Source organism: Triticum urartu, chromosome 6 (genome assembly GCF_003073215.2).
Source record: "Triticum urartu cultivar G1812 chromosome 6, Tu2.1, whole genome shotgun sequence".
Lineage (NCBI taxonomy): Eukaryota > Viridiplantae > Streptophyta > Magnoliopsida > Poales > Poaceae > Triticum > Triticum urartu.
The window spans coordinates 112,022,255-112,039,553 of NC_053027.1; the positions used below are offsets into that span (position 1 = coordinate 112,022,255).

At 49.3% G+C, this 17,299-nt stretch overlaps 1 protein-coding gene across 1 annotated transcript; it reads left to right on the top strand.

The window, feature by feature from the left end:
• Positions 1-5,392: 5,392 nt before the first annotated feature.
• Positions 5,393-6,289, top strand: LOC125514342 (auxin-responsive protein SAUR71-like). Its single transcript, XM_048679650.1, has one exon. It carries the CDS (start codon positions 5,507-5,509, stop codon positions 5,867-5,869), a length of 363 nt encoding a protein of 120 aa, XP_048535607.1. The 5' UTR covers positions 5,393-5,506; the 3' UTR covers positions 5,870-6,289.
• The last annotated feature ends 11,010 nt before the right edge of the window (positions 6,290-17,299 follow it).

Consider the following 17,299-nt stretch of genomic DNA (forward strand, 5'->3'; position numbering starts at 1 on the left):
ATACCCACACGTAAATGCCACATGCCGGCCCAGAACAGAACAAGCTCTACCGCACTGATGAGTACGTGCTGCACTGTACACACGGATTCAATTGAGAGGAGGGGCGACGCGTCACGGCAGCTAAGAGCATCTACAACCGGACGGCCGGAACCTGCCTCCTACGTCGGGCGGACAGACCAGTCACAGATCGGTCAGGAAAATGCGACCCACACGAATGTCTCAAAAGAGGCTCAAGCGTCTAGGATGACTGATACTCCTCGTATCCAGCACAAATATGAGGCAAGAATAGGGTGTCTGAAAACGTCGGTCACGTTGTCCCCGGCCATCATGGCCCATCCATCGGGCGATCGTCTTCGGCATAACGGGCAGCGGATCGAAGTTTTTCACCTACAGATCCGTCGACCCAAGCTCATCCTACGCGGCCCTGAGGAGGAGATGGTTGTCCTGCTTGCACTTCGCCGCTCCCGAGAGGAGGCCCGTGCAGGACAGCGCTCGGACTCCTTCCGTCGGGAATTCATTGCGTTCGCCCAAATGACGCATGGATCCGATGCTATGTGTGTCGTCCATCCGGCGTCCGAACACGGTGATAGACGCACAACCCCTCTGTAAGCACGCCGAGCAGCGAGACGCACCATGTACGTTCGTCCGACACAAACATGGTACGTCGTGCCTGCCGGGCGAGGCAGCGAGCGCGGGGAGCGGCGACAGTCCTCGCGGCCGTGGACGTCGGCGAATCAGAGTCGCTTTCTTCGACGCCTTGTATGGTGCACCAGTCCGGGGGCCGCAACCGTGTCATGGTGCCGGCTCGTCTCAAGAAGGATCCATCATCGATCTGACATTGACCGACACCGTTCGGGTTCCGGACACCGATGAGGAAGAACTGGGCATGGAAGTTGGCGCGCCTTGAGTCCTGTGAGCCAGCTCGTGTCCCATGCCCAGCTATGTCATTGACTGGTCAAAAAAAATGCGACCAAGACAGGCATCTTAAACATGACTCAAACGCTTGAGGTGGCCGACACCCTTCATATTCAACCCAAATATGCGGAGGGACTGGGGCGTACAGAACGTTCGCCACGTCGTCCCCGACCCACAATGGCCCATCCGTCGAGTATCTTCGGCCGTCTCCGGCATGGCGGGCAGCGGATCCAAATCCTCCACCTATAGATCCGTCAACCTAAGGACATCCCATACGGCCCCAACGAGAAGATGGGCGTCCGGCTTGCGCTCCGCCGCTCTCGGGAAGAGGCCCGTGCACAGCAGCGCTCTGATTCCTTCTGTCGGGAGTCCATTGCCCAAATGGCGCATGGATCCGATGCTACGTGTGCCGTCGCTGCCTCACAGAGGGCGGTGCATTCCATCTAGCGTCAGAACGCGGTGGCAGACGCGCAACCCCTCTGTTGGCGCGCCGAGCAGCGGGACGCACCATGGGCGTCCGCAAACATGGCACCGCGTGCCCGGTATGCGAGCCAGCGGGCGCGGGAAGTGGGGGCAGCCCTCACGACGGTGGACGTCGGCGAGGCAGAGTCGCATTCTCCGAGCGCTGCAACCGCATCGTGGTGCCGGCTCGTCCCATGAAGAATCCATTATCGATCCGACGTCAACCGACACCGTTCGGGTCCTGTGTTTCAACGGGGAAGAATAGGGAATGGAAGACGGTGGCGCGTTGAGTCCCGTGAGCCGGTTTGTGTTTCATGCCCTACTCTGCCTTATCGGTGATCGGATCAACACTCTGGGAGCGCAGCCGGCCGTTTGACATGGACATGGCGGAGCCGAACGAGTTTCGTTTAACAATAGCTTTACGTTGCATGTAATAATATGAATTTAAGATTTCTATTTTAAAAGAGTATTTAGATGTGAAATTATATTATTTAAGGCGTGACCGTTCAGTATCAGCATACGCGCGGGCGTATGACGGGTCGGACTTGTCAAACGCGGCTGCGTATGCTCTAAAGCACCGGCCGTCGGCCGAGCGTAGAAAACCATCAGAAATATACGCAGGCGAATTTGAAAAATTGGAACACGCGTAGAAACATCTCCAGGCCAACAGAGAAAAACGAAGCAGCGCGTGGTCGTGTACGTACGGCACTCCGGGTGGTAGGCCCGCCTGCACGTCACTCTCCGAGGCTCCAGCGACCGAGCGAGCTCGTCCGTCCCTGCTGTCGCGGTCGGGGTCGCGGACCAACCGTTCCGTACGAGCCGGACTACGGACGGGTGCGAGCGAGGCCGGTGCGGCGTCCGGTCACGGCACGCGCCCGCGCGGGCCGGGTGACGGGTGACGGCAGCGGCCCACCTCAGCCTCAGCTGAGCGAGCGGATCGCACCGGTCGGTCGGGGTCGGGTCCGGGGCCTGCGAGGCCAACCGCCTCGGGTGGTTGGCGGGTTAAAGGCGCGCGCAGGAGGTGGACACGACGGTGGGGGGGGTCCGGCGCACCGGCTTTTTGTCCCCCGTACCCGCCGGGTACACAGATCGGTACCCGCGCGTACCTCGCTCCCCCACCCTCGCCTCCAGCTCCACTCCCGCCCTTTCAGTCAAATTGATTTTCCCGCGCTATCACATGAAACATGTGGTAAGCAATCCAAATAATTTAAAAAAAATTAATTTCCCCGCGCTAATTTGGCTACTTTGAGGTTCGAAATTCAAGAACAGTGGCAATTTGATGGAACACGGTTATATTTCACTAACTCGCGATAAAGTGATAAAACCTCACATTTTATCTTCAAAACAAACGAGTTCCCCGCGCTAGTTTGTTTTGAACCTTGAACTGGTAGAACCCGTGAAAATTAGACATTTTATCTTCGGGGAAAACTTCCCAAAATATGACAGTACGAAAAATATCAAAAATAACAAAAAATACATCTAGATTCGTAGACCATCTACAAACAACTATAACTATTGGAGAAAACCAAAAGCGCGTCGCCGTCATCTCCCCTTCCTTACCGCAGCAAGACCAACCTTACCATAATAGACATCCAAGAAGTTATCGTACTAAGGCTCCATGGGACGAGCGCATGATCGGAAGTATCAAATTTATAGAAACACGAACGTAGAGCGGATCCACATATAGATCCATCAAAGACAAACATCGATCAAATTCCGCGAGATCTGCCGAAGACACACATCCACACACCTTCTGCTCACACTTGTTGCATCGCCGGTATCGGGGCTAGGCTAAGGAGAAACTTATTCCATCTTCATGGAGCCGCTGCCACCTCTTCTTCCTAGACATAACTCAAACCACACACACACACACACACACACACACACACAAAAGACACCTAAAAACGAAGGAGGAGCCCTCCCGTTGGCAAGGGCCGACTCCACCGCACCTCCATGCCTAACGCCACATGAGACAGGGTAGAGCTGCGGCGCCCTCGACAGGAGGCGAGAAACCCTAGTCGCCCTTCAACTCGCAAGAGCATAGGCGAACATGTACGAGGGGCATTGTTGGGGCAGGTTTATCTTTGGCTATAATTCTCTATTTTTGTCTAAAATGAACCTTAACCACTTAGTCCCCAAAAATGGTACCCTCTCTGTCCGGAAATACTTGTCATCAAAATGAACAAAAAAGGATGTATCTAGAACTAAAATACGTCTAGATACATTTTCTTTTATTCATTTTAATGACAAGTATTTTCGGACGTAGGAAGTACCAAGTGTTCACAAACCCACCACTCCTAACCTTGTGGAAGTAAAATCTTGTTTGTCGTATAGGGAAATGGAAAATCCAACCACCGATTGATCTTTGCTCTCATATGCTATGAGGGCTAACATGTAATATTCATCTTCGTCCCGAGTCTCTCTCTCCCACACACAGAAATTCACTCTCAAGCCCTCTCCAGTTTCCTCTATCTATCCTACACGTGGCTACATCCCCATGGTTGCGGACTCTACTTCCGCCTTGGTAGTGTCGACCACATGGTGAAGGCAAATGAGTCGACGTGCGTGCTGCTCCTCTAGCACCTAAGGGCTCATCCGCGCGCCCCGCCTACAACGATGATGTATTCAAGTACCCATACCAGTGACATGACCAATCAACCAAAATCTTCGACCCGAAGTTGATGGATGGGAAGGGTAATTCGTTGAAACTTGGATCCCCCTCTCTTTATCTCTTCTCGAAGTCTTTTTTATGCAAATTACCATTTTTCCGTGCTAAGGTGATTACATTGGTGGTAGAAATCCAAATATTCTACCAACCCTCTCAAATCAAAGTCAAAAGAACGAAAGGTTAGAATTAGGATGTTAGTGTGGCACTAAAGAATTTGGCATTGCACTTCTTGCGTGGTAATTCTAGGACTTCCTTCGATTCACGTGACAAGGAAAATGAAGGATTGCAATGACCCACCCATTTGGTGAGAATGTCAGTATGGTGGACTCCAACATAATTTGAAAACATGGTATTTTTCATAGTAATGTCTTTGAATAAGTCATAGGAAAAAAAAGTAAACAGATTTTATAGAAATGAATGATGCACGAGAGTATGAAGAAATAGATAGATGTTGCATTGAATTACTCATTGGAGGCACACGGAATTTGAGTTAGAGGGTGCTTGGATCCAAGGGACTTATTTTAATCTGACTAAAAAATAGTCTCTCTAAGAGGCTAAAGTTCCAAGCACCCCTGACTAAAGAGGTGCTAAAACTAGTCTTGAGACTAAAATGTTTTAGTCAGCGGTATTCCTATTAAAATGTGGATTAGTTCTCTCTCTATTCATTTAACTCCTCTCCTTTAACACATGCAAGTTCTGAATTGGAGGGTTTGAAGGATAATAAATGCTCATTAACTTGATTTTAGTCCCTTTAGTATTTGGATCCAAGCATGAGTGAGGCTAGCAAGTTTTAGTCCCACTATTTTTAGTCATGAGACTAAAACGTATCCAGACACCCTCTTAATGTTAGATTTCGTACAATATTCTTATCAATGAAATATATTCAATAGAATTATTCACTTATTTATGAGGATATGCTACATTAATTAAGAATACTCAATTTTTTTTCCAAAAATTGTACCGTCCAAAAACATCTCTGAAAGTACCGTGACAGGATAGAAATTCAGCCGTGTGCGAAGTAATAAGGAACAACGTAGTATACTCCCTCCGCCTTATAATATAAGAGTGTTTTAGACACTAGTGTCTTGTATGTATACTGTATATGTTCGAGCGTCTACATCTGATGAGTAGTCTAAAAAACGCTCTTATATTATGGGACGAAGGAAGTACATTATATGTATGCGTATGTATGAGCGTCTACATATGGGTAGTTTTTTCTGTTAAAAATACATTGCACCAAGGAATAAAAGGTCCCCTGCACACAAAAAAGATAGAAATGGCAGAAAAGTGACAACGAGCCCCCTACGCCTCTATAAAGTAGGACGGGCCGCAGCACCCCCCACCCAGTACCACTCCGTCCGTCCACTGCAAACAAACCAACGCCTTGACCCCTGCGCTCTCCCTCCCCTCCCCAGCGCCAAGAACCCAGCTTTTCTCCTCCCCGCCGCCGCCTCCAGCGCCATGAAGCGCCTCTTCCGACGGCTCTCCCGCGTCGCCGCGGCCGACTCCTCCTCCGCGGCTGCCGCCACGGCGTACCGGCAGCTCCGCGCGCCGAAGCAGTCAGCGTCGGCGGCCGGCGGCGGCTGCGCCAAGGTGCCGCAGGGGCACGTGCCGGTGTGCGTCGGCGAGGAGGGCGGGCCCGTGGAGCGGTTCGCGGTGCGCGCGGACCTGCTGGGCCGGCCGGCCTTCGCGGCGCTGCTCCTGCGCGCCGCCCAGGAGTACGGCTACGGCCACCCCGGCGCGCTCCGCATCCCCTGCCCCGTCGCCGACTTCCGCCGCCTCCTCGTCCGCCTCTCCGACGACCCCTACGCCGACGAGTGCTAGGCTCCGGCCCCTGCCTCCGCACCTTCTTCGCCTGCCGCTGGAGAACTCTGCCCTTCATTCGTCCCCATTCTGACAGATTTACCCCCGGGCGCTGGGCGGACTTGCAATGTACATACAGTGGCAGGCCGAAGAGGAGTCGGTCGCCGGAGCGAGGGTTAGGATAGGGATCTCCTAGCTTCGTAGTAACTTTTTTTTATTACTGCTGAGCGTGAGCTGAATGGGAAGAACTGTGGGTGTTCCTTTTTCACCCCCTCTGGTTCTAGGAATTTCAGTGTGTGTGCGTGCGTGTGTGAGGGAGAGAGGTAGTAGCAGTTTGAGTTTGTGCTAGGGATTTTGAGGTGTTCGGTGTTAACCATATGAGATCCTGAGGCTATCATATGCCATATTTTTACTGAGCTAGTAATATCTTTTAGCACTGCATTGGTCTCCCTCCTTCTCTCTATATGTTTCAGTTCATATCAGAGATCCTCTGGTTCATATGAGATCTGTTTGGAATGCATGAATTCATCGAAAGTTTTACGCGCATTTTACAGAAGGTAGTTCAGTTATTTGAAATCGACGCGGGCCTTCGCGTTTGAAACATTGGTATCCTCTGGTTCATTTTACTGAATTGCACTTCGTTTTTGGAGGGGATGAGTTAACACTGGTGCAAGCTGTGATGGCGAGCGATGCCATGTTGCCATGTTGGTGGTCCGGGCAAAGATAGCAAGGGTGCTGGTTTCAAGCAGGATATATGCCGAATAAATGAAAGGATACTGCAGATATCATCTTTTATTAACACCGAGACAAGCACTCGAGCAGTACATTTAGAACATTTGCACAGCTGATCTGGTGCAACAGTGAGAACATATTCAGCCAGACTAAAGATTCAAGAAAATGCTGCAGCCTGGTTATGAACTGCAGTCTCACTGGCTTGTCACAGGCTGTTCAGGAAAATTTGGCTAACACCTTCAGCAGTGTTCTTATCAAGTACATTGCCATTGTGGAGAAACTGAGTTAGGGTTTGGTTTGGTTTTCGGTTGATATCCGGGTTCTGAACGGAGCGCTTTCAAGTGAACTTTGCGGGCATTTTACTGAAGACAGTTCAGATCCTTATAAGTCGACGCCGAGTTTCCGCTTGGGAACATTGTGCATTGCATTACATTGCATTTGGGGAGAGAATGAGTTAACATTGGTGCAAGCTTGTAATGGAACATTATGCATTGCATTGCATTTGGGGAGAGCATGAATTAACATTGCTGCAAGCTTGTAATGCAAGCGATATGCTAGTGGTCCGGGCAAAGATAGCAAGGTGAATAAAGCAGAATCTGCCAAAGAAAGTCAGATCGGCTCTCTGAACAACTGTAGAAACGCATTTCTATGAACATCCAGACAAGATATGATTGGAGCGTTTGTACATATGATCTGGTGTAAGAGTAAGAATATCTCCAGCCAGGCTAAAAATTCTGAAACACTGCATCCTGAATCTGCACTGCACTCTCCGTTTCTGACTTTGCCTGTAACATGCTGTTCATCAAACTTTGGTTTTCATCATTTTTACAGCAATTGCAAACCAAGCCAAAAATTCAGAAAAGTTGCAGGCTGAATATGAATCGCAGTCTCACTGGCCTGTCGCAGGTTGTTCGGCAAAATTTGGCTAGTATCTTCAGCAGTGTTGTTATCAAGTACTCTCCCCGTTCACAAATATAAGATGGTATAAGTTCTTTCTGAAATCGGATTTATGTAGACACATTTTAGTGTGTTTGTTCACTCAGTTTAGTCCGTATGTCGTCCGTATGAAAATATCCAAAACATCTTATATTTGTGAACGAAGGGAGTACATTGCAATTGTAGAAAAAATGAGTTAAGGCTTGGCTTGGTTTTCAGTTGATATCTGAGCTCGGAACACAGCAATTTCAAATGAACTTTGTGGGCATTTTACTGAAGATGGTTCAGATCCTTTAAAATCGACACCGAGTTTCTGCATCGGAACATCATGTACTGCATTGCATTGCATTTGTGGAGAGCATGAGTTAACATGGTGCAAAGCTTGTGAATGCAAGCGGTGTGGGTTGTCCGGGCAAAGATAGCAAGGATGCAGATCAAAGCGGAATCTGCCAAATGAAGTTACACCGTCTCTCCGATCAACTGTAGGGATCCGTTTTTCTTGACATCAAGACAAAATACAACTGGGGCATCTGTGCAGATGATCTGGTGCAAGAGTAAGGATATCTCCAGCCTGGCTAAGAACTCTGAAACACTGCATCCTGCATCTGCACCGCACTCTCCACTTCCGACTTTGCCTGTAACAGACTGTTCATCAAATTTTGGTTATCGTCTTCAACAAGAGCTGCTCTCATGAAGCACGCTGCGCCTGCATACAGAGAGATTGTTCATTTAGGAAATTCACTGAGCATTTCTCTTCTACTACTATACTATATCTATAATAAAGAAACCCAAGGCAAGGTTTTGCAGTGGAGTAACATGTTGGCGTGTGGGAGATATAAATGGGCACGACAGGGACAGGGGAAGAAGGAAGGATCCTGCGGCAATTGCGGTCTTGGCTTTGGAACAAAACCGGACTGATCGTCGGGCTGTCGTGAGACGGACGGTTTGGTTTGGCGCAGCTGAAAATAGGAGGAGTCGACAGTGACGCGGCGATGGTTGGTTGCCTCAGCACTCATGCTCCGGTTCCCTCGTCGAGCTGTAAGACATCGGCGTCAAACATCCCTCTGAAGCAACGGCGACTGTACGACCGATCGCCGGGAAATTTCGCGGAAGAGCGGGCCGGCTTGTGTGTTTTGATTTAAGAAAGCTATAAGCTTGTAGAGTCTGTTTAATGCAACTTTGTTATGCAATGTAGGAGTGCTTGAACTGGTTGACCGAGGGAACCATGTTCCTAATTTCATTCAGGCTGTGTTCGGTTCACAGGGATTTGAAGGGGTTTGGCAGAGGTTTGGCAGGGATTAAATCCCATACAAGTCAAATTCCCCCCAAATCCCCTCCAATCCCCTTGGGGCAGGGTGGAACCGAACAAAGCATCAGTGTGAAGGGCAGGTTTCCCTGAAATTTCAGATGCATTGCACCGCCATTGGAACATGCGAATAATGGGGAAGAAATGTATGGCTTGAGGAATGTGGACTGAGCATGGGTTATTGGATTATATACAAGTGAAGAAGCAGGCCCATGTGCAGAGATATTGACCGGTACAGTATGGTTGACAGCTTCAGGAGGAGGGAAGATTCAGAAGCAGCATCCCGACTTCCATCCTACTACCTGTGCTTTAACGAACTGCTACTAATCTTTGATCAATCAGCGTTATTATAAATCATCGCCGCCATGACTTGGTCGTCTCGTCCCAATGATTGTGACGGAACCAATGTCCAAGGAACCATCCGTGCCTGAATCTCCTGCCCGACCAAACTAAGCATCCCATGCAATCATTAAGCAACAAGCAGGCGTACATTTTCCAGGTCTGGACCGGCGAGCAGCAGATATATAATCAATGCCATGCTCATATATGTATATATAACGAATATCGCACGATGCAAGGACAGGAGCAAATTCATTTTCCTTTCGCGCAACTTGACAATGCGGCGAAAAAGTCTGCAGGGTCACATGGCGGGCACCGTTCCGACTGCAAGACCGCAAATGCAACGGCCGGGAAATAGAAAATGTTACCTGCAGCGGCGCCTGAGAGGGACGGGACGGTTAACGGCGCTATTCTGCCGGCCCAGACTTTTCCCGCTGCGATCAGATCGGCCATGTGTGCGTCTTGCGCTGTGCAGGGATGGCGTGGCGCGGTGCGCTGCGGCCGCATTGAAGCGCGCCCATGCGGTCAAAGTGCCCGAGACAGGCAGACCACATGACGGTCGCAGGCGGGCGGGCTGCTGCTGCTGCGTGCTGCCGCTGCCTGTGTCGCGTCGATCATTTCCAACGTAGAGTACGTACGGGCGGCGCGGGGCGTGGCGTGGCGTGGCGTTGCGTGGTGGACGGGGTGTGGGGAGGACACGTCGGGGGGTCGCGTGGTGCGGCGGCCGGGCGTTCCGCTGCCGGAGGCTGCGTGGCCTGGTGGACGGAGGCGTGGATCCGCTGGGTGGGTTTTGTTTCCGTTGTTGTCTCGTGCAGTGCTCGCGAGAGGAGAGGTGCACGGGACGGGACGAAGGTAGGGGGTAGGGCAAGGCAAAGTGAAGGAGCAACCTGTTGGACATGAAGCACGATCACGTCTGGTGCACCGGATGCTTTATTTGGTGCGAAAGCAAATGTGTGCGGGACCAACGTATGAGGGAGTGACAGGGTTACAACATGTGCTTCACGCCATTTCTTCTTTGCTCTCGGACCATTCCCCCCTTCTCCTTGCCGATGACCGGGGGCCAAAGAGACCAAGATGCTTACGAATCGAGAATTTCTGGACTTGCCTCTAGGCTTCTTTGATATCATGTCCGAGGCTTGGGAGGAACCATGTGCCCACATGGAGCCATGTCGACGGTTTTCCATAAGCTCAAGCAATCGGGGCGGCATTTGTCCAAGTGGAGTGATGGGCTCTTCTCCAAGGCAAAGTTGCAACTTCATGCGGCTCTTCTCGTCATCCTTCATCTTGACATTGCCCAAGAGACACGCGTCCTTTCGGTGGGAGGGAGGGACCTTCGGGCTCGCCTTAGGCGCCGTGTCGTCAGCCTGGCTGCGGTTGAGAGGGCACGCAAAAAACAATGTGCTCGCATTGCTAATATCAAAAAGGGGGACGCCAATACCAAAAAAAAAATCACCTCAGGGTCAACTCGAGACGAAGAAAGAATCACATCCACAAGCTCAAGAAGAATTCTGGATGGATCACGAACCATGAGGAAAAAGAGAAAATTATCCATGACCACTTTGCGAGTAGTATGGGAGGGGGACAACCCAAACCGTGGGACATAAACTGAGAAAACCTGAACCTTAGGGCGGTTGACCTCACCGGCATTGATGACGACATCACTGAAGACGAGGTCAAAGCTGCCATTAATCTTATGCCGGGCGACAAGGCCCCATGACCGGATGGATTCACGGGAAGCTTCTTCAAGAAATGTTAGGCACATTATCAAAGCGGATGTATTCGGTAGCCTTCAAATGACAAATCTTCACTGGCTCAACTCGGCCAACATTGTGCTCATCCCAAAGAAGGATGGGGCGGAAGAGATCGGGGATTTCCTCCCCATTAGCCTCATCCATCCTATTGCTAAAATCATCGCCAAGGTGTTGGCGGCCCGTCTTGGCCCTTTCATGAACAACCTTGTCTCCACGGCGCAGAGTGCTTTCATCAAGAAATGGAGCATCCACGACAACTTCATGTACGTCAGAAATCTCGCGCAACACCTCCACAGAAACAAAACACCATCGTTGTTCTTCAAGTTGGATATCAGGAAGGCCTTTGACTCAGTGTGATGGGAGTACATCCTTGACCTACTCCACCGGCTGGGCTTTCTGGACCGCTTTCGGGATTGGGTGGCGGCCCTCTTATGCACGTCCTCTTCGCGCCTCCACCTCGACGGTATTGTCGGGCCCACCATCTACCATGTTCAAGGGCTCAGACAAGGGGATTACCTCTCCCCCCTTCTCTTTGTCCTCACGACCGACCCCTTGCAGCAGCTCCTCGATGTTGCCACAAGTCACAACCTGCTCCACAAGATTTGAGGGCGTGGATCTACTATCTGCACCTCCCTGTATGCCGACGATGTGGCGATCTTCATCTCCCCATCACGGGAAGACGTGGACAATCATGCGGCCATACTTAGTGCCTTTGGTGAGGTCACTGGTCTGTCCACCAACTTTCAGAAGAGCTTCGTCGTTGCTATTCGGTGTGGCAACCTAAACCTTGACGACATACTTTATAGCATGCTCGCCTCGCGGACATCTTTCCCATTGAAGTATATGGGTCTCCCGCTATCCATTTGGCAGCTGAAAAGGGTGGATTTCCAACACCTTGAGGGTAAGGTTGTTGCCAAGCTTCCTCCATGGCAAGGGAGAAACATCACCACAATTGGTCAGACAACCTTGGTCAAATCCATCCTAACTTCACAAGTCGTCTATCACATCACCTCCCTCAACGCCCCCTGGCGTGTTGCTCAACATTAATAGAATTGAGCGTGCTTTCCTCTGGTCTGCCCAGAGCCAAACTTTAGGTGCAAAATGCAAGGTCAACTTGGAGACTGTTTGCCGCCCTACGCATCTCGGCGGGCTTGGGGTCCTACACTTGGGGAAATTTGCAAGAGCTCTAAGGTTGAGATGGAAGGACCCTTATAGATTATGGGTGGGCTTAGGAAACCCATGCTCGAAGATGGATATGGACCTCTTCTACGCTTCCACTGTCATTACTGTAGGAAATGGAGGGAAGGCGCCTTTCTGGGAGGCGCCATGGTTGAGAGGGAAAAAACCGAAGGATATCGCCCCGCCATCGTCGCGGCTTCTAAGCGGAAGAAGTGGGTGGTGTGGGATGCACTTCGAGACAATGCTTTTGTGCGCAAGATCCACCCTTCCATCATCCTATCGATCAACCACATTGTGGAGTTTGTGGACCTTTGGGTCGTTTGGAGCAATTTCAGCTTTTACCGAACATTGTTGACGACATATCTTGGAAATTTGAGGGGAATGGTGAGTATTCGGCGGCATCTGCTTATAGGATCCAATTCTTGGGCTGCATGATGACCACCATGAACAAGACTATTTGGAAGGTTTGGGCACCTCCCAAGGTCAAGTTCTTCTCCCGGCTGGCGATTCAAAACATGATATGGACGACAGATAGATTGGAGAAGCGAGGTTGGGAGAATTAGGGACTATGCACCCTTTGCAGGAGGCCCAACGAGACATCCGCGCACATGTTCTTTCGGTGTAGGTTCACCTTGCGTGTATGGAGATTGGTAAAGGACTGGCTTGGCCCAGGGGCTATGGAGATCCATCAATGGCGGGCAGAGCGCTACATCAAGCATTGGTGGACAAAACATAGCAAAACCCAACACGGCCAATCGGAAGGCTATAGCTTCCCTTACCATGCTTGTCGGTTGGGTCATTTGAAAAGAGAGAAACGCTAGAGTCTTCTGGAAGAAATCAATGCCGCCCTTCTACATTCTAAAAGTAATCCAAGATGAAGCCAAACTTTGGGTCACGGCAGGAGCTAGGCACCTGAGCATTATCATGCCGCGAGAGTAGTTGTTTTCTTTTTGCTAGCGGACGAGCTATGTTGTGGAGCCACTTTTATGTACTTACAACAAATTTATCGTTAAGTTTGAAAGTCAAATAATAATAATAATTAGTGTTGATCTTGTTTAGAACATCCTGTCAAAAACAAACTATTGGTCAAACAAAAACTGAATTCAGACATAAACATATATGACCACTTTTATATTTGAAAAAAAAGAATTCAATGATGGGAGAGAACCCCGCATTAAAAAAATGATCGGGAAGAAAAAGATGGAGTGTGGGTTGATTTCAGCACAATATCGATCCGCCTTGCAAATGTTTCACCAATCTATCTTCCAGCCTCCTCTCATCTCTCAGTTTCATATTGAAGGGCTCATATATCACTGTATACATTCTTGGAGGGAAGAAGCCTGGATTGTAGAGCAACCCCTTAAGCTAGGTAAATCCCAGTCTAGCGCGGGACTCCTCGTGTGTCACTCCCTGGGGTATGACTTTGGGCGACTTGGGTTTCGACTGTAGCGGTCTGTTTTTCCTCCTGCAACACTATAGCGACCGATTTTCTCAGTAGCAACACTATAGCGTTTAGTTTTATCTGTAGCAACACTAAAGCAAACATTTTTTGAAACCACGAATAATTTTTTCATTTGTGATCAAAATTTGAAATGAGAAATATTTTTTGAAATACCGAACAATTTTTCACAAACCCAAACATTTTTAAAAATTATTGATTTTTGAAAAAGTGAAAGTTTGTTGAATTGCCGAGAAAGTTTTGTAAATGGGAACTTTTTTCATTTTGAACAATTATTGAAGAATGAGAACAATTTTTTAAATTACATGCGAAAAAATCATAAACATTTTTTTGAATTAGGAACAATTTTTTAAAATCAATGAACATTTTTCCAAAATTAAAATTATTTCTTTATTTATATTTTTGTTGAAACACAGGAGCATTTTTTGAAAATTTAAAAAACTTCTAAAAAGATGCAAACATTTTGAAATTTCTAGACATTTTTTTTCAAAACTAGCAAAAATGCCCGTGTGTCGCAATGGAAGGATATCACAAACTCTAACCCAATATGCATGGGTCAAGATCCTCACATATTCAAATCATCCATTGCAAAATTACACCTATTTTAAAAATATAGTAGTTAGTTCGAAGTTACTTAGTCGACTCATTAATCCCTCTACCAAGAAATTAAAAATGGATTCTTCATCCCTTCAAATATTGTATTGTTCAACCTTTGTGATGCTCTGATTGCATTATGAACTCCAAAAACTGACCTCATTCATCCATCTTCCTAACGTATTGGGAAAATACAATTATTTAAATATTTAACCAAAGATATCTCCATCTCATGTTTCTATGTTATTGTGACAAATACCAACATCTTGTTCATGTTTCCAAGGACACCACACTAACAAGTTACTTTTCTCTATATGGGATATGTCTCCATCTTAATCCTCGTAAGAATACTACTCATGCAACATTAATCAATTTTTGTTTCGCGAAGAGAAAAATATAGAATTTTTAATCTTTGTAAAATGCAATGATGGAGCAAAGAATGAAACCAACCCATCACAGTATAAATCAAAAATAGGATTTGTCACTCCGATTGTCAGAGAGGTATCTCTAGGCCCTCTCGGTAATGCACATCACTATAAGCCTTGCAAGCAATGCAACTAATGAGCTAGTTGTGAGATGATGCATTACAGAACGAGTAAAGAGACTTGCCGGTAACGAGATTGAGCTAGGTATTGAGATACCGACGATCGAATCTCGGGCAAGTAACATACCGATGACAAAGGGAACAACGTATGTTGTTATGCGGTTTGACCGATAAAGATCTTCGTAGAATATGTAGGAACCAATATGAGCATCCAGGTTCCGCTATTGGTTATTGACCGGAGACGTGTCTCGGTCATGTCTACATAGTTCTCGAACCCATAGGGTCCGCGCGCTTAAAGTTCTGTGACGATCGGTATTATGAGTTTATATGTTTTGATGTACCAAAGGTAGTTCGGAGTCCTGGATATGATCACGGACATGACGAGGAGTCTCGAAATGGTCGAGACATAAAGATTGATATATTGGAAGCCTACATTTGGACATTGGAAGAGTTCCGGGTGAAATCGGGATTTTACCGGAGTGCCGGAGGGGTTACCGGAACCCCCCGGGGGTTAATGGGCCTTGTTGGGGCTCTAGTGGAGAGAGAGAGAGGGGCCGGCCAGGGCAGGCCGCGTGCCCCCTCCCCCTCTGGTCCGAATTGGACTTGGAAGGGGGGGGCCTTTCCTTCTCCTTCCCCCCTTCCTTTCCCCCTCCTAGTAGGAGTAGGAAAGAGGGGAGTCCTACTCCTACTAGGAGGAGGACTCCTCCTTCTGGCGCGCCCTACAGAGCCGGCCGGACTCCCCCCTTGCTCCTTTATATACGGGGGCAGGGGGCACCATAGAACACACAAGTTGATCATTGATCTCTCCCAGCCGTGTGCGGTGCCCCCCTCCACCATAATCCACCTCGGTCATACTGGAGCGGTGCTTAGGCGAAGCCCTGCGACGGTAGCTTCATCAACATCATCACCACGCCGTCGTGCTGACTAAACTATCCTTCGAGCTCTACTGGATCGTGAGTTCGCGGGACGTCACCGAGCTAAACGTGTGCTGAACGCGGAGGTGCCGTACGTTCGGTACTGAGGATCGGTCGATTGTGAAGACGTACGACTACATCAACCGCGTTGTCATAACGCTTCCGCTTAACGGTCTACGAGGGTACGTGGACGGCACTCTCCCCTCTCGTTGCTGTGCATCACCATGATCTTGCGTGTGCGCAATTTTTTTGAAATTACTGCGTTACCCAACAGTGGCATCCGAGCCAGGTTTAAGTAGAACACAAGTGAGTTGTTGGCGATACAAGTCATACTGCTTACCAGCATGTCATACTTGTTGGGGAACGTAGCATAAATTCAAAATTTTCCTACGTGTCACCAAGATATATCTATGGAGAAACTAGCAACGAGGGGAAGGAGAGTGCATCTACATACCCTTGTAGATCGCTAAGCGGAAGCGTTCAAGTGAACGGGGTTGATGGAGTCGTACTCGTCGTGATTCAAATCACCGATGATCCTAGTGCCGAACGGACAGCACCTCCGCGTTCAACACACGTACAGCCCGGTGACGTCTCCCATGCCTTGATCCAGCAAGGAGAGAGGGAGAGGTTGAGGAAGACTCCATCCAGCAGCAGCACAACGGCGTGGTGGTGATGGAGGAGCGTGGCAATCCTGCAGGGCTTCGCCAAGCACCGCAGAAGAGGAGAAGAACTTGGGAGAGAGGGAGGGGCTGCACCAAAGGCAAAAGGTGTGTTTGAGAGGCCCTCCTACCCCACTATATATAGGGATCCCAAGGGGGGGGGGGTGCGCCAGCCCCTAGGAGATCCAATCTCCAAGGGGGCGGCGGCCAGGGGAGGAGTCCTCCCCCCCAAGGCACCTAGGAGGTGCCTTCCCCTGCTGGGACTCTTCCTTTAGGGTTTCCCCAGGCGCATGCGCCTCTTGGGGCTGGTGCCCTTGGCCCATGTAGGCCAAGGCGCACCCCCTACAGCCCATGTGGCCCCCGGGGTAGGTGGTCCCACCCGGTGGGCCCCCGGGACCCTTCCGGTGGTCCCGGTACAATACCGATGACCCCGAAACTTGTCCCGATGGCCGAAACAGGACTTCCTATATATAAATCTTTACCTCCGGACCATTTCGGAACTCCTCGTGACGTCCGGGATCTCATCCGGGACTCCGAACAACATTCAGTAACCACATACACGCTTCCTTTATAACCCTAGCGTCATCGAACCTTAAGTGTGTAGACCCTACGGGTTCGGGAGACATGCAGACATGACCGAGACGTTCTCCGGTCAATAACCAACAACGGGATCTGGATACCCATGATGGCTCCCACATGTTCCACGATGATCTCATCGGATGAACCACGATGTCAAGGACTCAATCAATCCCGTATACAATTCCCTTTGTCTAGCGGTATTGTACTTGCCCGAGATTCGATCGTCGGTATCCCTATACCTTGTTCAATCTCGTTACCGGCAAGTCTCTTTACTCGTTCCATAACACATCATCCCGTGATCAACTCTTTGGTCACATTGCGCATATGATGATGTCCTACCGAGTGGGCCCAGAGATACCTCTCCGCTTACACGGAGTGACAAATCCCAGTCTCGATTCGTGCCAACCCAACAGACACTTTCGGAGATACCTGTAATGCACCTTTATAGTCACCCAGTTA